Source organism: Brienomyrus brachyistius, unplaced genomic scaffold (assembly GCF_023856365.1).
Source record: "Brienomyrus brachyistius isolate T26 unplaced genomic scaffold, BBRACH_0.4 scaffold71, whole genome shotgun sequence".
Classification (NCBI taxonomy): Eukaryota; Metazoa; Chordata; class Actinopteri; order Osteoglossiformes; family Mormyridae; genus Brienomyrus; species Brienomyrus brachyistius.
Window position 1 is genome coordinate 1,003,689 of NW_026042346.1, and position 21,613 is coordinate 1,025,301.

A 21,613-nucleotide genomic window follows, 5' to 3' on the forward strand; every position below is an offset into this window, starting at 1 on the left:
AAGCAACAGTATTAAGTTTTTAGTATGGATTTTATATTTTATTTCTTATAAACATCCAAGGATCATTCCTTTGCTATAGGTGCTTTGCTTTGCCTGTAGCTTGCTATTATTTGTTTTATCTGTTTAATGATCAGGTTCTCCCAGCGGTCTTATATTAATTAAAATAACATATTTATGTTCTAACTAGTATAAGACGCTCCGATATACCGCTGAACATCAGGTGTACTCTGTAAGGTGGAGCTGTACTCCGGCCGACGCCGGGAGGGATAGGCACGCGTCCCGAGGGTCACGCGGCCCGGTAACGGACGAGCGGTGCGGCTCTGCCGAGCTCAGCGTTATTCGGCCGGACGCCGTAATGAAATATTGCCAACAGCTTCATCGAAGGAGAGGCGTCCAATTTGCGTGTTGTTTTACACGCAGGGGCCGTATTTTATGTCCTTTTTTTGGTGGGGCGGGGACACGTGACCGCCCTATTATATACGGCTGAACGTCAGGTGAGTATCCAAAAGGTGCATAGTAAGGGTCACGGTGGGGAGGGGACACTGTAAAACTGGGGAAGACAATGATAACAACAATGACAAGAAGCACCCGCTTGCTATAATATAAAATAAAAAACATTATTTACACACGAGTAGATAAATAAGTTGATCTGCGTTAGGCGGGTCATTACTGACTGTCACTTAAGTTCTAATGACATACTTCTTACCGCCCAAAAGCCTTTATTGTCCCTGTTCTCTTTTTTAGATGACACTGGGATTTTCTGAAAACAACACATTTATGATACAATTATTCTCGTGATATTTTTGGGGTTTACGTCCGCCTTGAAGTCACACGAAGAACCGGTCGTTCCGCTTGATAATTGTTAAAAACGATCTCGAAGACGGTATATATATATATAAAAGTATGTGTAAAAAAATCCAGCCAGATTTGTGTGAAAACAGTCCATTTGGTTGAAATGTAAAGTTTGCTGACTAAAAGCTATCTCGCTGGTGAATTTAAACATACCTTGGTCCGGCTCGACAGTTGTTCGTAATGGCTTTCCGACCGTTCGTATTATAACTTAGATTTTTTTTTTCTGTGAGGATATACTGTAATGGCAGGGCATGTGAGAACACACCTTAGCCCTTTATGGTGCCGATGGAAATGGCTGAAAAGATAATATCGCGGACTTTGAGGGTATTACTGGTCCCTACAGCCTCCATCCGCAGACCTAAATCTACTGTCACACCGCCGGGAAGCGAAAATAAATAGGCGCCAGCAGAAAGGCGGGCTGCTATCGGCGGCCATCAGGATCCAGCCGGGCGTCGGAGTGCGATCGCTGGGTGTGTGATTGTGTGTGAGAATGCGCGTGTGTGTGTGTGTGAGAGAGAGACAGAGGGAGAGAATGTGTGAGAGGGTGCGAGTGTGTGTGTGAAAGTATGTGTATGAAAGAATTTGTGTGTTAATGCATGTAAGACCATCAGTATGTGCGTGAGCTTGTGTATTTTCTGTGTGTGTGTGTGTGTGGGGGGTGGCCTGCCATGTTGACCGCACTGCAGTGACGAATGCCACACCTCATGCCGATGGGCTGGCATGCCCTCATGGTGACCGGAGGTCATAGCGTACGGAGATGAGCATGTCCTTTGGTGTCGTTTTTTTAGGGGACTGGATGAGGTGTTTTTGTGGGGCTGCACACACATTTTAAATAAATGAAAAAGCAGCTGACAGATTTCCATTTGGGGGAATAATCCCAGACCCCTTGGGGAAGGAGTAGCCATCTGTAACCGACTCACAAACAGAGCGTGAATCATTACATGTACAAGCGTCTGTGTGTGTGTGTGTGTGTGTGTGTGTGTGCGCGCGCGCGCACGTGCTGACTCGCGTTCTTGCGCAGCCTTATGTTTCTGGGGTGAAGGGAGGATTGGGTGGGCGTCGGCTGGATGAAGTCATCTCGATGGCTCTTCCCAGAGCTGAGGTGATGTCATGGTGTGCTGCTGAGCTCACGGCCTGCCGCCGTCGCACTGGCCATGAGCCATAGGCCACTTTGGGCGTGTAGGAATGCATTCCCCAGCCCTGTTAGGGCACACGCCTTCTTTTTGCTGCAGCTGCAGTGAAGACGATAAGGCCAACCACCTAAGGGGGGCGCTGGAGGGAAGATGAGAACTGCAGAGACAGTAAGGGGATGTGGTCACAGGTGGGATGAGGGGTAGAGGGATGGATCAGGCTAGAATGGTAGACGAAGGTGAGTGACAGCGATGTCTGAACTTGCAGGCTTTGATGTTTGATGCTGGTGGCAAGATAGTGGTGTCTGCAGGGTCATAAAAGGTTTCTGTTTTTCCTTGTCCTTTATATTCTGAGGTAAATTACTTAAGTTTTTATGGCCACATGATGGTCGTTTCAAGCAGTTGGTGTTTTTTCTTTTCTTTTGGTGACTTAATCAAATAGGGAGGTGTCCCTCAGTGTTACCCGAAAGGCCACACAGATGGCAGCGTAAGGCTGAGGTTGCCCTCAGAGATGCCTGCTTGCGTGTTTATCTTCACCCTGTGCACTGAATGCTTGCTGTTGACGGCAGTCTATGGAGCTCTAGCTGCTTGGTGGTGCGTGACCGCTCTTTCCTTCCTCATCTTAGGTGCTCTGGCACAGTGATGTTGTGATCTTCTCCTTTTGTTAACCAAGGCATTAGGCCTTGGCCCAAGCCATGTCCTTGTCCATGTTTTCCATGTCCTATTGGTCAGGCAGAAAGAGGGTGGGGCTACGCATGACCAGCCACAGAACTGAACAAAGGAAGATTCTGGCCGCGCAGACTTAAGGGCTTGACAGATTTGTCTGAGTCCAAGTACAGTGTACTTTTCTAAATCATTCTCAAGACCTTAAGGGACTTAGAAAATCCATCCGTTTCTACCATAATTAGCCTAAGTAGCCCCATTCATCACATAATTGAAGTAATTAATTAATTCTGAACCAAAGTGGGGGGGGGGGGGGGGCGCGTCGGTAGCCAAAGTTAATTTATCCAGAATTAACTTGGATTCTGTCCCTGTGTTGCATTGTAATTCTCTCTTTGGATCCCCCCCCCATCTCCATCTCATAGCTGGTAGTGGTCTTGGGTGAGGGAAGGGGATCCAAATCAGAGCACTGAAAGTCTATATGAGGCCTGAGTGCAGCCCCAAGTGTAGGCAGGATTGAACCATAGATACACGATTTAACTCAAATTCGAGATAAAAAATAACATGTTTGGGGCTTTTTTTTGCATAGGTAGGAGGGAGCAGAGGAGCCTGCTGCTGCTGCAGGTTTGGGAAATGCCACATAGGCAGTTTTTTCCCCTTTTCTTACACCGTTACTTGATTTCCATGCCCTGTGAAGTTTCTTATTCATTTACCTCTACTGGGTTGAAATGGTAACATTTCTACATCACTATACTAAGAGCCTCTGTTTTAAATGTGCTCCACCAAAGTATCTATTTTCTGTTTGTGGAGATATTTGTGCAATATTTTTCACCACAGTAATAGAAACACCTGAACAGGGACATACGTAATGAATACATATATATCAGAGCCATTGTGCTTGGAGTGAAACCGCAGTCATACTGGCTTCACAGCGCCTCAGTGATGCGAGTCTCTCACTGGGGTCAGCGGAAGGTCATGCCAGGGTAACGGCCCTCACAGAGAGGTCACGGCTGTGCTCACAGACGACAGGGCTTTCTCAAAGCCACTCACAGGGACCTGAATGAAAACCGATGGATTCCCAGTTGATTCTCAGTGGGGTCATGGTGTCAAAGAGGTCAACGCTAAGCTCAGAGATTCAATAAATAACATTATGGCTCGAAACCGGGTATCTGGAGGACTTTAAAGAGCAGCTTAAGATCTGCGGTGGTATACAGCTATGTTAATTTTTTGTGACATTTGTATAAACAATTTATCTTGTGTTTTCATATCACGCATCAGTGTTTAAGACGTGCGGCTAAGCCGCCCCATGTGGATGTACAGCTTGCTAAATATGCATGTATTTGAGTGCGATCCCAGAGATTGCCCATTATTCCTTAATCCTTACCAGGTGTGATATAAATCTTTTTGCCCTGCAGACTGCTGTGTCATACCTTCAGACCCAAGTGCCTCATTTTCTAGGTTTTATTGGCTGGCTTGTAGACAGCCTGCACCCTTGTATATCAGCAGGCAGTTTACGTATCCTAAAAGTACTAATGGCCTCCTTCTCAAAAATGTTTTAAAGATTTCTAAAGCATGCAGATATTCCTATAGTCTGTTGCCAGAAATGCAAGCAGTAGCAGAAGCAAAGGCGAGCGGTTATCGTGTCATTTTCTTAAAGGATTTATCAGATCTGTGGCTTCGTAACTTTGATTTAGAGTTCATAGATTTTATGTCACATGACTCTTCTGTGGAAAATGTCTCAGTCAGGGTTGACCTGTCAAAATGGTAACTAATAACACAGAATAACCACAACAATGTGTAACAGTCAGTCTTTTTCAGATACAGGGCAAAATTCAGAGATCTCTGTAGATCTCTGACCTTTCAATATATCCCTTTTCTGTGTATTAAATGATGAGGAGCACTTCCAAGTGAAGCAGGTTGTCTGTTAATTCCAGCATTGGGATTGATATGAGGGGATTTACAGTAACTTTTGCCCTCCGTTTATTTGCGGGAGGGGTGTTGACATCCCATTTAAATGAACATGTGACCTTTGATTTGGCTCGTTACAGGACATTAAACCCTTATTAACTCCTTAACTGTGACGCGTCAGGTTTCACATGGTCATAGCCGCCTGTGGAGGAGTCCTGTTAGCTTCATTAGTGTCGCAGAGCTGCCAGTTGGAGCCAGTCCGCTGTACTCGCTGCAGAGAAATCTGCATAAACAAACGCACATGTTCATTAAATTTGTCAACGGGATCAGTCAGCCATCTATGAGCTCCGTCGCAGACCCTTTTTGGGGATCGTGAAGTCAGCTTCAATGCTCTCGTTAATTTCAAAAAGCAGATTTTTAAATGCTTTCACCTGCCTTTGATATTCTCACTGATGCCACCAGCCTTTGGGAGGGGCTGTGATCTGTTGTGTTTGATGGTGGCCCTTGAGGCCTGGGAAGCTACCATGCAGGTGGGCTCTGTGGTAGTTCCGCGGTAGCAGCAGGTAGGACCATGGGGTGACCAGCGTTTGCAGCTCGGAGGCGGGTAGGCCCATATGTTGCCTGAGGCCTTGGCCCCACCCACCCGTAGCCCCCGGCATCCAACAGAACACCTCGCTGAACTGATAACCGTGGAGAATCATCATTTCCTCGTCGGCAGTTCTGTACGCAGGGCTGCACAGCATGCACAGTCACACATGTTGTGTAGAAACACACACACGCATGTAATATAAATGGACACATTCTGTATAAACATGCCCACATATACTGCATAAAAACACCCGCACATATGTGTATAAGTGCACATGTTCACACTGCATGACGAAATGCACAAAGACATACTGCACTCATCATATCTAAACCAGCACATGGGTATACATCCACCCACCCCCCCCAGGCGACCTAGTAGTGGCTCAAACTGACCCAAAGGCCAGCCACTCTACTAGCTTCACATTTCCAGGGTCCTGCGGGCAGTCAATTAACTAGGCAGCAGACAAGCCACTTCTGAAGCTGCTGCCTTGCTCTTTTCAAAGAGGGTGGAAGCACGCTGGTGGCTGGTGAATGGGTGTGCGTTTTACACGGTGCAGCAGAGCTTTCAAACACCCAGCCTGGAACCACTGATCTCAGGGCATTCTTAAGCACATGCTGTTACGTCGCATCCCAGGAACCTAATTCCATTAATCTCTGACGATCTTCCGAAAAAAAGGAAATGCACCAAAGAACATTTTAACCAAATAGCCGACCTTCTGATGCAATTACACAATCAAGCTACGTTTCTGGGATTGCTTAATTAACTACACCATAGAGGTGCCACATTTGTGTTCCCTTCTTGTGTAAAAATTAGCACCAAGGTGTCGGTATACCGGTACACGTCTCTTTGTGTGAAGGGTCCCTCATTCGTGCCCGGAAGAATGCCATCTAAAAAAGGAATAATGCCCCCTCCCCTTGTTTGTGATTCAACGTGTGAATGTGCGCATGTAATAGTTCTGATGTGCATCCTTCACACAGCGCGTCTCCGGCACTGTTTTCCATAATTAGTCCCCCTTCCAAACCGCCTACAGCAACCTGTCGTTTCAGGCTGTTTCCGCTGATAGTCGGTGTCCGACGGCATTCCTGCATGCCGATACGCCTGCTGCGCGGTGCCGGCTGCGCGGGTGCCAACTGCGCGGTGCCGACTGCGTGAGGCCGCCTGCGTGGACGTGCGTGCACTGCCGGGAAGCAGGCAGAGAAGCATCTGCTGGCCTCTACATGTCACAGTGTCGGGACACATCGCCGTGGATCGGGGGTCTGGCTTTGTCGGTTCAGTGCTTGTTACAATTTAAGACCTGCGTGGCAAATGTTTAGCTTAGGGTACTGTCGTACCGTTCACCCCTTCTGATTTTTACTCATCTGCGGTGTAGACTGTGGTTCAGTTCACAGCCACCCTTTCTTCTTTATGTCCTACTTATGGGACCGGCTCCACTTGCATCACTCACTCGGGTGTTGAGGGAGAATCAGGTAGAGGCCTTAACATCCCCCGCACACTGCGGGTTTCCTTTTACAGCAGCAGAGCTGATGATGCCCAGCTGGGTCGGCTTGATGATAGAGTCAAGCATTCGTGCTCCACCTCTGTTTCTCCTTCCTCTGTCAAAGGTCAGAGCTGTTCTAATTTGAGGCAGATTTCTCTTTTCCAAAAACAATCTGCTCCTGGCGCTTTTAAATGATCAGGTAACTCTCCTGCTCTCGTACCCCTCTCTGTCCTTCAGCCATTCAGCTTAGACCATTTTCATGCATTTTCATTGCACTGTCGAAGCCCCTTCTCTCTTGTTGTCCATTTATGGTCAGTCCCAAGGTCTCTAAGCTGTGCTGCTGGTTCAGTGCCACCAATCAGCAGTTCCCGGCATTTCTTGCATCCCCCCCCAGCCTCTGGTCCCTGGTTACGGCTGTCGTCTGGATGCACCCACCGTGTCGCTTGAGACATGGGGCCAAATAACAAAAACGGGACGAGACAGGAAGTGGGGAACGCCTGAGGATGGCGCGTGTCGGCCTTCCACATTTCCGTGTGGAGCATATGCTGGGGAGAGAGCAGAGAGACGGGCGGGATGGAATTGTAATTCTGGGGGAAGAAGGGGCCCAGATGGCGTCTCTGTTTGAGACCTCGCCTCTGCCTCCCCCCCCGACTGAACCCTCGCTTTCGGAGCGGCAGCCTCTCGTGGCGCTCTGTAATTACAAACACAGGAGGGTGTTAGCGAGATGGCTCCCCCTCTTCCTCTTCCCCCCTCCCTCGGGCTGCTCCCGCACACGTCTTTCTTCTTCATTGATATTACATCATTTCGACTTACGAGCGTAGCGTCCCTGGTATGGCACTGGCGTTATGCGGGGACAACACGAGAGTTTTGAATGTCATTGCAGCGGGACTCATTTACTTTGTGAGGCATCGCTGTCTTTATTATTACTATTATTATTGCTATTACTATGGAAAGTGATAGGCCTCATTCTTAAAATGTATGCAAATGCATGCGAAATATACTGAAATCATCTGCATATTTCTCTGAGTGAAAGGAAGCTTTCTGCAGCAACACGCAGCAGAATGTGTGAGAGATGAAAGAGGGCACAGTGCGTGTGGCTGGTTTCTTTTGAATGACAGCCATTCATTTGAGAGATCGATTGGCTGCAGTGGGTCAGGTGGTTTTCTCCCTCTTATGATTGAAAAATTCAGCTTGGCAGCATAACGCCGTTTGATGCTTCCGCACCTGCATACACACACACACACACACAACTGAGGCTGCCTTGATGAAATGACAGCTAATGCCATTAGGCTGCTCAGAAAGGCTCATTCAGCATAAGAATCAGCAGAAATGGAGCGGATCGCCATGAGAGGTACCTCCCCGGCGAGCCTTTGTGCTGTGAAGGGCGCCTGGCTTTCGACTGTGGCAGCAGCGGCGCCGAGAATCGCTCTCAAGGACGGGGAATGTGGAAACCCGGCCCTAAGTCCCCCAACAGCCGGGGCAGACAGGTGTCCCCCCTCCCCAGCGAAAGGGGGGTGCTGAGACCTGCCTTTCTGTTAATTGCGTGTTCAGCTGTGGCTTATAAAATACTCGACGGAAATGAAGCGGCCATAGTTGACCTTTGCCCGCTTAGGTCATGGTATCTGGCGGTAAGTATACAGGGATGCGACAATGGCGGATGCAGGCCTGATGTGGGTTTTCCGTGAGCTCCAGAGTAAAGGAGCCTTCCGGTGAGTGCACAGTGCCCTCAAATACAGCCCCCATCACAGAGGACACACAGCCCGTCGTTACCCTGTTGTGTAATGAAAGGTGTCGGACTCACAGGGATAGTTATAAAGAGGCTGTTTTAAGCACCCCCCCCCCCACCCCAGGGTTTTTGGGGCCATGTGATTAAGCTCCCCCAAGCGCCCGCTGCGATTGCCCTCTGTCGGGAGGGCAGGCCACCATGGGGCATCTCAGGGCTGACACTTTTGAGCCGTTCCCGGCTGAACCCCTCGGCCTTTCCTTGTACGTGTCTCTATCACCTGTTGTTTTTATCGTTTTTTTCTGCGTGCCCCAGACTGTGTGGCGCTGTCGTCCTGACAGATGAGACGGTGTCTGAAAACAGTGTTAAAAAAAAATTCCCAGGAGGGAACCTGCGCTCGGCGTGCGAGTGCCTGAATGTCGCGTTTCGTCCTCCCTCTCCTCCCGTGCATTGTGAGTGCATGCAAATCTTGTGTTGTCTCCATTGGTACCTGTAGGAATTGCAGCCTGCACTGTCATGCTGTGTTTGTGCACGAGGAAGCAAATCCTTGTTTCTGTGTGGGGCCGTGGAGTTGTGGGGTTGTGTGTGTGTGTGTGCGTGTGCAGGTTTCTTTGGCTGTCAATAGGTGTGTATGTGTGTGCGTGTGTGTGTGGGTGAAGGCGCTTTAGATCTGCTCGGCTGTGTGACCACAGTAGCCCTTCAGGCCTCTGCGCCCTGCAAAATGATTGAATTCTGAGGTCTAGAAAGCTGACAAATCACTAAAAATGCTGTTAAAACGCTGTAAAAACGTTGTCCATAAATCACCCCATGACAGTTTAATCATCCTCAGAATTTGGGCCCGGCCTGACCGCTGGACAGTAGGTGCTACAAAAAAAATGTCTTTGAAAGATCTCAACCAAACTCATTTCATTTAGTTTGGTTTAATAGATGCATCCAGCCGCCAGTTTCCACAGTAAAATGACTCGTTTAATTCACAATGTAGAATCTCTCAATTTTTTTATGTAATGGTGGCTTATTAAACAGTACGGTGTAAAAGCGTTAATTAAATCAAGGTGCTGATGATGTACTGATAAGGCTCACTTACAGCCGGAAGGTTCCCGAGTGGAATTCTGGGCCGGCATTCGCGCAGCCGCGTCCCCAGAAAGGCGCGACTCTGAAGTAGCCTCAGTCAGTAATCTGCCGAGATGTAAAAATCGCAAGCCGCATATGCAAATTGCCGGCAAATCGCTCTGGATTGATGTGTCCGCTTAGGCAACTGAATAATTTAATGTTCCGTGGATTCCCTCCCACATTTCTGCAGGCTTGGAACGATTTAAGGTGTCTTAAATCTGATCGGGGAGGAAACAGACGTGGTATCCAGCGGTGGAGAGATAAAAGACACGGGGATCTGCTCGGGGAGAGAACGAAGGCTGCAGTCTGAGCTGAAGCAGTCCATTGTGTTCACTGTGCTGCTGAAACGTTTCGGTGAAATTGTGGAAGATCAGCATCTTACTTCTGAGGGCTTTGTTCGCTCTCTCTCTCGCTCTCTCTCGCTCGCTCTCTCTCGCTCTCTCTCTCTTGCCCGCTCTCACTGACGCTCTTTTTAAGCGTTTATTTGGTTGTGACCTCATTTGATTAATGTCAGGTGTCATCCTGGGTAAGAATGGAGTGTTTTTTTTCTTTCCACCATTCCAACCTGCACCGGCCCTGGTGCTATACATCCAGCCCTTCCCCTTTTTGTAATTTTGGCCGACCTCGTTAGGGGTGGTGGGGCGGGGGTGCTATTAGCAGCCAGTTAACAGGCGTGTGTACGCCCCCCGGGGGGTCTTGCTGCCGGCCCAGCATTTGCTGTTTTGGCCAGATTGATTAGGAAGTCAGCCTGGTGCAAGTTTGGGAGGGGAGGCATGCACATCTTTGTACCCCTCCATGCCTCCCCTGAGATCTGCCCCCCACAGTTTATTCTCCCTTCACAGAGACGCATGTTACATCACAGCAGAACCTGAGGCAGCCAGGAGCCGGGGCAGCTAATCTCTCCTATGAAATATTAACAAAGTTGATAGTTTAAATTATCGGTGGCACCTTATGAGGTTTCCCTTTGTCGTGTGCCCCCCTCCCTCTATCTCCTTCTGTCTCTTCTGGGCACTCATTGCCCTTCCATTAGCTGATTGGATCCTGCGCAGTCGTCGCTGTCAGTGGTCGCTTGCTTTGGGTTGATAAACGGACGGGGTGCAGGGTGTGGAGCAGAGGGTCTAGCATCCTCTTGGGAGGGTGGGTTCAGCCCGGCAGGGTTTAGCTGTGTTGCAGCAGTGGGTTTGGAGTCACGGCGAGAGCAGGGGGGGTTCTCAAAAAAAAACAGCCGCAGGCTATGCCTGGAAGCAGGTCTATTGCGGTTACTCTGAGGTTAGCCCCTCACATTCCAGTCATGTCTGAGTTTTAAATACTGTTTTTTTCTTTTGAACATGCCCCCCCCGCACCCCCGAGAGAAAGGCAGTGGTACATCTTAATTCTGCAGAGTCCCAGAAAGTCGTTGACTCAATCGAGAGCCACCAAAAATATAGAGGTCTCCTCTGTGTACTGCTTGCCCCCTTGGTCATAGAGGCACGCAGGGGGTCGACAGTAGCGAGAGGATATGGGAGTGCAGCTCTAACAAGCTGCCACCGCCCCGCAACGCAGCACCTGTTTGCCGCTTTGATTGATGCGCTGCCGCGGCAGCCAGCGCCGAGGCTAACAGCCACGATAATGCACTCGCTTTCTGCTCGGCTCTTAAAAGACTGTGTGTGCGTGTGCCCACCGGCGTGCATTCACAGCCCCCACCATCCCCGTGCCGGCTCCGGGCGGCTGGGAGGACAGGTGCGGGCGGCGCAGACAGATGTGCAGCAGGTGCAGACGCGTGCAGGCAGGCCGACTCCTCGGCCGCAAGCAGGTGCTTTACGACGCCACATGTGTAATGCGGTGGCGGACGGCTGTCACCATGGCAGCGTGTCACCAGCCTACGCATGACCAGACCCACTGTGTCCTCTCTTGCAGAGATCAGCAGAGTACGGAAGGACATGTACAACGACACATTAAACGGCAGTGCGGAGAAGAGGAGCTCGGAGCTGCCCGACGCTGTCGGACCTGTGGTGCAACTGCAGGAAAAGCTTTACGTGCCTGTAAAGGAGTACCCTGACGTGAGTACTGTGCTGACTGGGGAGGAGCAGGGCTTTGGATGGAAGGCTGGGCCTTTGGGGTGGGGCATGACTCTGACCAGAATGGGCGGGGCTTTGGGAGGTGATCTTGCTCGAGTGGGTGGGGCACAGGGAGGGGTGGAGTGATGTGAATTGTCCCAAAACCTCGACTGAAAACAGCTGATCCAGGTCAATTTGCTGCTGGTTAATCAGTACATAAATCACACTAAGTATAGGGGAAACATTTAAAATGAACTCTCTACATGCTGGGCAAAACTCACGTGGTGACCTTGTCCTGCTTTGTCCTGCAGATACAGGACACATGGGTGCATTTATGTTTCCTCATGGCATTGCATAGTAGCTCTCAGACTCTCTAGAGCATGAATCGGTAAACAGATTCACCTATCCGAACCAAGCGGAGGTTTAATTAGAATTTAATATCATGTCTGACCTTCTGCCCTTCTCACAGCATACAGCGGCTAGGTCAATGTCAGGCGGCCAGCTAATTAGCACAGTGGATAAAATGCATTTTCTCTCGTTCCACAATCACACAAACAAATTAGGGAAACGTCACGTGCAAGAGGGGGTCTCTCGCCAGGAAGGATCCTGTGAAACCGTGTCGCCTTAATCCACTGAAAAACCAGCATTTGAAAGCTTCTCAGCCGCCCGAAAGTTTTATTTTCTGCTCCAGAGATAAACAGCCGCCCTTTCATCCCCCTCATTTCCAGGGCGAGCGCCGTGGTGCTTTGAGTGGCTCGGCTTGTTTACAGCGAGTACATTGTATGTCGCCGTCATTGTGCGATTATGATTTGAAGTGAAGCGTTTGAAGTGACTCGCATAATTTGTGCGGAATTAATTATTTAACAGGTCCAAGCTGAGCCTGATGCCCCAAGAAAGTCAGGACATTGAGGAACATGTCCTCAAGCAGTCTGTCACTGCCTTAACCCCACAGCTGTTTCAGGAATCTGTAGTCGTCGTGATCCTTTCAGCTTGTCTGCGGGGAAGGATACCCATTTTATGATGATAAAGATTTTTAGACGTTGTTAAGGGCTAATAGCAGGATTTAAGGTTCATCCTATTTATCCATCCGTCTTATAAAGGCTTATATCCTGGCCAGGGTTGCAGGTAATCATATTTATGTACATTTTTATTTATTTCTTAAGGTATAACTTATTTGTTGAACCCTGTGAGTGAGTCACAGATCTGATTAGACCACATCTGCCCAGTTTGATTATCAGGACTGGTCATCATAGATTGCGGTCGATTTTACAATCAAGGACGTTCCCCCAGCTATTAAACTGCCAGCCAGGGCGGCCAAAATGAAGTGCAGATACAAACGATTAGCTGTATCGAGACGATTTCCTCCGCAACAGAAAGATACAGTGGAGCCCGGACTTATTTTGTGTAAACACAGCTGCAGAGGGGCCCATGAGAAAAGCAAGCAGCCCTGAAGAACCGGTGGTTTTCACGGAAACGGGGCCACGCCGAAGCCTGGGAAAGGTCGCAGGCTGAAGTGTGATACACTGACCATGGGGTGGGGGGTGGGGGGGGGGTGGTAAACAGGGCGTCCAGATCCCGCCATCTCTCTTAATGCGGGACACCTTGGCTCCATCAGAGACGGGGAAAACAAATGGCTAAATGCTGCTGGTGAGGAGGGAGACATTTCTGTGTCACCTTTGATCCCCGGCAAAGCCCAGATAGCGGCAGTGGCGACCCCGGAGAGAGGCCCCCACTGTCTGGGTGTGACTCAGGTTGAGTGCTTATGAGGGCTGTAGACAGAGACAGCATGCAGTAGCGTACCTGTCCCCTCAGTCACACGTTAAGTATTCTTTGATAGTAATTCTCCGAAGCGCTTTGCGGTGGCTGCCGTTTCCCTTAATCTTCTAAGCAATCGCATGGAGAATCTCCTCACTTAAGCCTCCTCACCCTGGGAGAAGGCAATGAGCTCGCAGCTGATTGATCCCAATTAACTTCCTCCATTACCAGCGAAACGTCTGCGTGGGCCGCATTAATGGCCGCGGTCTGTCAGCCGTGTAAACACGGCTCGGGATTAGCGCCCGGGATCCTGCAGTGGAGCCGAGGGCATCGCAAGGAGACCTTTCTGTACTGTCCCTTCCGTTTTGGTCGCCCCGTTATGGCGGTATTTGTCCCCAGTGGCCGCTGAGGACTGAACAGCACACATGTACATGGTATGGCTGAGCGGCGGGCAGTGTGTCCATGTGGTCATGATTCATAGCCAATAAAAAGTGTGTTTGTATGGCCGTGCCCCCAAGGCCAAATACCACCATTACTGCAGGTGTTGACATGAGACGGCTCTCATCTCTCCCTGGGAAACACTTCAAATCCTGTCTGCATGTGTGCCATGTATTCATTTGCGTGCACACCAGCTTGTCCGCGTGTGACTGTGTCATTTCGTTTCAGGGTTGTGCGTTTTACAGTCTGTGTTTCCTTGATGGCTGAATCAGGAAGGGGGCCGATGAGCCGGCTGAGGGTGGTAGATAATACCGGTGTATTCTAGGAACGACTTTAAAATTGCTGTATTCTTAGCTAAGTGAGGAAACTCCCAGTGTGAAGATGGCTACCCCATCTGACACTACAGGCTCTCTTGGTCTGGAGAGTTCTGTTTCCCAATCTGGTCCTCAGAGACCTACAGACAGTCCACATTTTTGCTCCCTCCCAGCTCTCGGTTTGGCAGGAAGCTCGGAGGGAGCAAAAGCATGGACCGACTGCGGATCCCTGAGGACTGGATTGGGAAACACTGTGGTAGTGAACAGTGCGCTGAAAACCTAAAATGTATCCTAAGCGATGTGGCCTGCATTTTACACCATTTATCCCGCTTTAGAAAGATTGGGCACCAATCCTGGACTAAGAAAAAAAAATCACATTTCTAACAGTATACAGATGAATGTATGCAGGCTGATGTTTGTGACGGAGATATATTTTTCTTGAATTGGCCAAAAACAATGGGAGCATATGTGGAAAATGTGTGTGTGCGAGCACCCTCAGGAATGCTTACTGCCAAAGCGCAAGCACTCTAAACCCTGCACGGTGACTCTTTAAGGGGATGTAATCTTCCCATCCCGCAGCGGGCAGCCTGTGGAGGGGTGCACTTGTGCGATGCCTCTGCCCACTTTGTGCATGTGTGTCGGGGACAGGGGAAGGCGGTGGCGATAAGCCCGCCCCTGGGCCGCCAGCAGTAATGGCTGCAGCAGCTTGGCAGGCTCGGCAAGCAGAGGCCGGCGTGGCAGCCGGGACCCCCCTGATAAAGCCACTCTTGTGTTTTGTGCCTGTTTCCGGGGCAAGACGCCGCGACACAGAAATTAATTTGTGCTGTCAAGTTGGGCGGCGGTGTTTTGCGGCAGGCCAGCCAATCCAATTTGCCAAACATGTTATTAGGCCAGGGAATAAAGGAGGGGACGGTAAAACAATGCCGGCCTGTGTGGTTCTGCACAGTCTCGTTGTCTGAGCTGCCGTCCTGTCAGCCCTGTGCTCTAGTGCAGTGCCGAAAGTCGCGTACGGTCAGGCTCTGTCCTTTTCTGGGTCACATGCCTCCCGCCAGAAGATAAGCGGCCATCAGCGATTAGTAATAATTATCCCGGATTGATCCTCTTTTGTTCGCTCCATTTGCTTGGCCTTGGACATCCTTGGGGGGGCAGTAGACTAGAGGGGAAGAGCTAGGGGGTTAATGATGTGAGATCAGAGATGATGGATGCCAGTATGTGTGGAGGTTAGTGATGGAGGTCAGAGAGTCTTTGAAGCCCACAGTAACAGGGTTACTCTATGTGTGTTAGCTACTGTCTGGCTCAAAACCATTAGTGAACCAACCAGGTAGTCAGGGAAAGTGATTGATAGCTCATAAGCCCTCCCACCATGGCTTTTAAAGTCATGGACAGTGGGTAGCTGTATGGAGGGCTGTGAGCCTTTTACGTTCACTTACCTTCTCATTTTCTCGCTGACGTGTGCTTGGGACAAGTCGCCCCCCCACCGAGAGCTGTCATTGTTTTAATCGAACCACAAGTGCCATAAATCACCAAAGAAGCAATGGACCGGTATGAACCAGGAGGCCCCCTGCAGTGGGCATAATTGATCCAGTTCCGATTGCATTTGTGAGGGGCGCCGGGGGGGATTGACTTTGGTGTGGATGGGGCATCTACCCACTGAGCCACCACTCAGACCTGCAAGCACATGAGAAGTTATTGGGAAGGAGCAAGACGGTGTGGAAGTGAGGCCGCTCATCACCGGCTCATAACAAACATAAGCAAAAGTGGGGGTGGGGGGGGAATCAAGCGGCCGCAGAGCGGCGGAGTTCCGGATCACTGCTCCGCTAATGAAGGTTAATCACGGTTCACCGCGGCAAATGCCGCAACCGCCGCCCCTTTATCACACCAGTACTGCTCTGGTGCTGGGGGGGAGGGGGGGGGTCATTTCACGCAATACAACAAGCAAACCTGCAGAACGCATTATCATTGAAAATAAATGCAATCACTACCATAAATAATATTGTGCGTATATTGTCATAAATAAAATGCAGTGTAGGGTTCAGTGGCGGTGATAAGAAGGTCACTGGTTCAAATCCCATGGCCAGCAGAGTGATGTCATTGTTAACTCCACTTAATCCTAGTTGCTGCAGCAACTGCCTGACTCTCTGAGCCTCACTTGTGCATCACTTTGGACAAAAGCTTCTGTATGCTAAATTATATATGTCGGGGAGGCCAATCTTAACCAGAAAGGGCAGCTGTATATGCGGGTTTTCACTGCAACTCCATAATTAGATTACTAATTAGAGGACTGATTGGCTGAACAGTCTGAACAGCTGATCTGAAGGTTATCTCAAAATCCTGCATACGCACCGGCCCTTTGTGGATAAGATTGTCCACCCCTGATATGTTGTGATATAGTGATCTCATGGTATTTAGACTCTGTGCTATTCTGGGGGAGTGTGTGCCGGTGGTGGCCAGTTGCCAGCCCATGACATTGTCTGGGGAGGGATGTGGTGAGGAAGAGGCGAGCTTCCTCCTCCCCTCCAGGGAGCCCACGTTCACTCGCTATCCTAATCCCTGTTGCCCCCACAGTTCTGAAAACAAAACCCATCCTGAAGAGGAATTAGAGCTTGGTGGTGTTAGCATCCATGAAATAATTAATTTGCCCATTACCGGCATTTGGTCGTTTATCTTTATAATAAGATCATTTGGAGTCATTTGGAATCCACAGTGCTTGCATTTTTAAATGGCCATAATTAGATTTTGCTCTATGTTTTGCTGTAGTTGATGGAAAATATACTTAAGATCTATTGTACTGATTGTATAACTAGGCTGCATTCTTTCAACCTGATATTAGGAATTCCATTACATCTAAATGGTTTTTACACCCTCTGCTAGCTTCCTGTGGGCCCTGGAGGTCCTGATCTTCAGCTGGAGAAGTTCCATATTTCTGTTGTCTCTCCATTCGCTTCCATCTGCAGTCAAAGGTTGTTCACTTATTGCCATGGCTAACCTGGGCCAGCAGCCCATGGGTTCCAGTGACTCTGAGAATGCTACTGCCACAAGTGCATCCTTCTTTATTCATTCATTTATGTTTTAATTGGCATTTTGCAGCTTTATCCAGAAGAACATTTGAAATTTTGCCAGAGCATTTGAGGTCAAAAGGTACTACAACAGGGTTCCCTGTAATTAATGTCGTTAACGACTATGCCACCTGCTGGAAGGTGCAAGATTTAGTGATGAGCATATACATTTTGTAATGTGAAATTTTACTGATGGTGGCCATTATTTTATATTTTATTTATATGTACGTAGCTGGCCTCTTATTTGTTCTGTGTAGCGCAGAGCTCAGAGAGCATAAATATTGATACGATGCCCACAAAAACAAAGGGGTCTATTGCAGAGTCACACAGAGATGCATACACAATGAGTGCACAGCAATCATGCACACGCACACACACAGAAGTAAACGAGAGCCGTGCTAAATATACGGGGCGAGATTCCTCCGTCCTGTGCACCTGCTCAGCGTCTGCTGTGCGCCGGAGGGCCGATGGCCTTTAAAAGGAAGTGAACGCATTGTGGACCTGAATTAAAAACAGCCACGGGGTCTGTCACTCAGCACTCCGACAGATAAGGTTAAATGGGTTAAGAGGAACAAGGACTGCGGGATCTTAAACGCGCTGTGTGTGTGTGTGTGTGTGTGTTTGTGTGTCTATGTTGCCGCTAAAGGAGCCCGATTTATGGCTAAAAGGTTCAAGCATGAGGATAGGCCACGTTGTTGTACCTTTGTACTGTATTGCCAGACCATGGCAATGGGCAAAGCTTTGAATTGGAAAATAATGCAAAAAAGAAAAATGTAAAAATGTTTGCCAGGAAACTTCAGAACTTCAGAAGTTTTTTTGGAAGGAAGAAAGAGGAACAGCCAGTGAAGGCCCACTGATGTCAGAAGAGCTTTGTGTGAGCTTGAGGGACTTTTTAACTCTCTGTGAAGGTTGTTTTATTTTGGTCGGGTGGTGCATCATGGGATATCCTGGGGGGGGTGTAATGTCAGAGAGGCTTGGTTGCTGTTAAAGGGGGCGGGTGCTCCTCATAGTTAGGGATGAACCTGACGGCTTTCGCTGCCCCTCTGTATATCTGGTCCTGATTTGACTCTGAAGTTTTATTTCTGGCAAGGGCCCAATGTTAGCAGTAGAGAAGGGGATCCGTTTCAGTTGAGGGGAGCCTGAGGGACTGTGGGAAAGGGGTTGGGGTAGGGGGGTGTATGTCAAAAGTGGGAGTGTGCCCTTTTCAACTGTGCCAGGTGTTACTGTTTAACATGACAGCTGACAAACTACCGAAACGGCACGGCATTCAACCCGCATGGTAATAAAGTGGGGCCAGCTCCCGGCCCGTTAAGCTCGCCCCCCCCCAATGCTGGCCGGATCTGGTGAGAGCTGGCGTAATACCTGCCAATATAGATTCTCTTTCGCATTCCGGTCAGCTTCAGGGCAGCCTGGCTGATGGGTCGTTGAACCTTTAGAAAAGTTTATGAAGCAAATGATTGAAAAAGCATTAATTAATGATTTAATGTTAACATGTTGCTAGCTGGATGATTTTTTTTTTTGTATCTAACTAAGCCCCTTCCTCAAGAAGCCCTCCTGGGCCTAATAAACTAGAGGTTTGCTTTTTATCAAGTCAACAAATCTCTCAGACAACGTGTAGAAGCAGCCATACCCTCTGCCCCCCCAAGGATGTGCGCAACAGTTAAATCCAGCTGCCACAGATACTCTGACGGTCTTGTTTTGCACGTGCAGATGTGTCACCAGCAGGCCCTGCACATCGATTGCCGTAGTAAGACTTTGAATTATTTGATTCCCATTATGTCCATGGTGTGGATGTGGTAATTCCGGGCTGCACGCTCCCTCCTTCCCTTATCCTTGCCACAGGATAAGGGAAGGAGGAAGACGGATGAGATGGAAGGCGCTCTGAGCTGTCACGTGCGCGTCCGTTAAGGGCTCTCTTTCCTGTGCTGTTTGAAGCTGGCTTATGAGGCTCCGCCCCGAAACTGGCACCTCCAAAGGCCCGTGGGCCCAACACCGGTGAAGGTGGCCACGTGCTGGGCTGCCTCCTGTCTGTGCTGAGCCCATGGATCATTAGGCAACTGAACCTCTCCAAAAACCCCACCCCAGAGAGAGAGAGATGTGGTTCGAATTAGCAACTGTGTGGCCGCAAAAGACAGTCACCTGCCCCCAACCCCAGGCGCCCTCAGTTTTCCCTTAGCAGGTGTCCAGAGCCCATGTGACCGTCCTCCCACACAGCCATGCCTGTGGTCAGGCTGACGTGGCAACATCTCGCCATTTCCAGCATCTTTAAAGCAGTGGGCGTGGCAGATGTAGCGTTTTCGGTGCCGTTCACCGGGCTTGCTGCATACATGCCTCAGCTTGTAGACGCAGGCTTCGGGCACTCGCGCAGGCCCGTGTCTCGTCAGGCCGGTTCAGGTGTGGAGGTGTCGCTGCAGGTTTACCAGGACTCGCACCCGGAGCCCGCGCGAGCGATCACTGTGCCTCCGGCTGCAGCCAACTCATGGCTCTGTCACGACTCACGGCTCTGTCACAGCTGGCCTGTATAGAGAGGCAGATCGACGCAGGCAGCCTCCCCCCCCCCGGCTACACTTCTAACGGTCGATGCCCCAACGATCGACTTGCTTCGCCTCACCTTATCTCGCTGCCTTCAGCCCGGTAATGATCTTGAGCCCCCCCCATTCGGTGTGAGGACGTTGCCTGTCAGCTGTATTGTCAGCGATGGAGTTCCTGATAAAGCAGAGGTGGAGGGGTCAGACATGTATGCGTGTGTGTGTATGTCTGTGTTTGTGTGTAGATTATGCTTATATTTCATTTTGGGGATCAAATGTCCCCACAATGTGACAACAACCTGTTACTTCTACGTTGTGGGGACCATTTTTCAGGACCCGCAAAGATCTGTGAATGCAATGAAAAAACTAAAAATGCTAAAAAACTCGTATTTTGTTAGGCTACTTATGGTTAAGGTTAGGGCTGGGTAGATGTTAAGGTTGTCATTGCTGGCATTAGGGTTTTCCCCATACAAATGAATGGAGGGTCCCCACAAAGATATATATTTATGTATAATTGTGTGTGTGTGTGTGTGTGTGTGTGTGTAGACGTGCTGTTTCCAAACAGCATCTCACATGGCTTTTTCTAGGCTTATATCAGCCTGTGTACAGCTCATGAAAATGTTTATGAAAAGACAGTCAGACGCCACCGGTAATCTTGTTTGAGAAACAAGAGCAGGCCACAGAGCAGCGTTAATGAAAGGCGCCGTCTGCCTGCCCCTGCAGCCCCTCACTCCCCTTTTTCCCTCTTTGTTTCCCCACAGTTCAATTTTGTGGGGAGGATCCTGGGGCCACGCGGCCTGACGGCGAAGCAACTGGAGGCCGAGACGGGCTGCAAGATCATGGTGCGAGGAAAGGGCTCCATGAGAGACAAGAAGAAGGTGAGAGCGCCACCTGGCGGCACTGAGGGTGCCTGCCGCGTTTTTAGGGATCTGAGCCAAGGCACGGCCATCTGTCCTGCTGTCGTCAGGCGGGAAAGGACTGTGTCTTACCTTAAGATCCAGCGATGGAGCTGCAGGGCTATGACACCTGGATTCAGGCCGGCCCACTCTCTGTCCTGTAGGGGGCCAAAAGAAAAGAGATGGAGAAGTGATAGTGTCCTGGGCAGCCTGGTACTGAGAGAGACTGCACTTTATTCTAATTAACCCAGGCTCCATCAGCAGGTGAACTGGTGAAACTCCCTACTGGTGAAATCATTAGCTACTGTGGTGACGATTGTTTGGAATGTGAATGCATTAAACTGTAATTGTTTTCTTTAAATATAGTTTCCCTGGTCTGTAACGTCTTTATACTTTGGAAAAAAGGTGTTTCCCTTGAAATGCAATAAGAGTAACGAATGTGACTGGTTCATGGCCCCCTCCTAGTCCCTGGGGGCCCTTCTGAGACGTTGCTCCGAGCTGTCAGTGCCCTGCCCAATCCAGCCCGTCCCGGCCCGGCACTGTCTATCACTGAGAAGGACGGCATGTCCTCTGCGTCGGAATGCGCACGCGGGATTCCGGGGCGAGCGCTCGCGGGGGCGTCTACTAAAAAACAGACGACAGGTGTTCAAACATTGTCTTTGGCCCAAGATGTGTGTGTGTGTCACAGTTGGGGGGGGGGGGGGGTTTGGGTTCACCAGTCGCACCCACCAAGCTGAACATACTGCTCCATCACAGGGTGGGGTTGGGGGGGTTGTAAACGATACCCCATCTCCATCTGAAGAGCACGTGCTTGCGTCCCACCAAGTGCACGTTTATTATGGCAGGGAGGCAGGAAGAGACTTTGTACTGTGGGCAGATGTGTGACTCCTTTAAAAAATAATGAGTTGCATTGTTGAAGGCAATTTTTATTATTATTTTTCATTGCAATCCTCTCCCCCTCCCCCTCCATCTGATTTAACACTGCATCTTGGCGGGAAGGTCCTCAGCCAGCCACTGTGCATGATAATGGTCTGTGTCCGGTGCTCCGTGCGACTTGCCGTTTAGCGTTAGTGGGCGCTAGCTGACGCACGCACAGCTCGCGCGCCGCCGCGCTAACCAGCTCTGACAGGAGGGCGTCGCC

The 21,613-nt window shown here is 49.7% G+C and overlaps 1 protein-coding gene across 5 annotated transcripts in view; it reads left to right on the top strand.

The window, feature by feature from the left end:
* The window catches only part of LOC125726433 (protein quaking), a 56,909-nt gene that overhangs the window by 4,728 nt on the left and 30,568 nt on the right, over positions 1-21,613 (top strand). For all 5 annotated transcript variants that reach the window (XR_007388181.1, XM_049002822.1, XM_049002821.1 and 2 more), the window contains exons 2-3: positions 11,346-11,488; positions 20,338-20,454. Coding sequence is in view for 4 of the 5 variants with exons in the window: in XM_049002822.1 (XP_048858779.1) it covers positions 11,346-11,488; positions 20,338-20,454 (260 nt within the window). In the remaining variant the exon portion in view is untranslated. The remainder of the gene's footprint in view (positions 1-11,345; positions 11,489-20,337; positions 20,455-21,613) is intronic.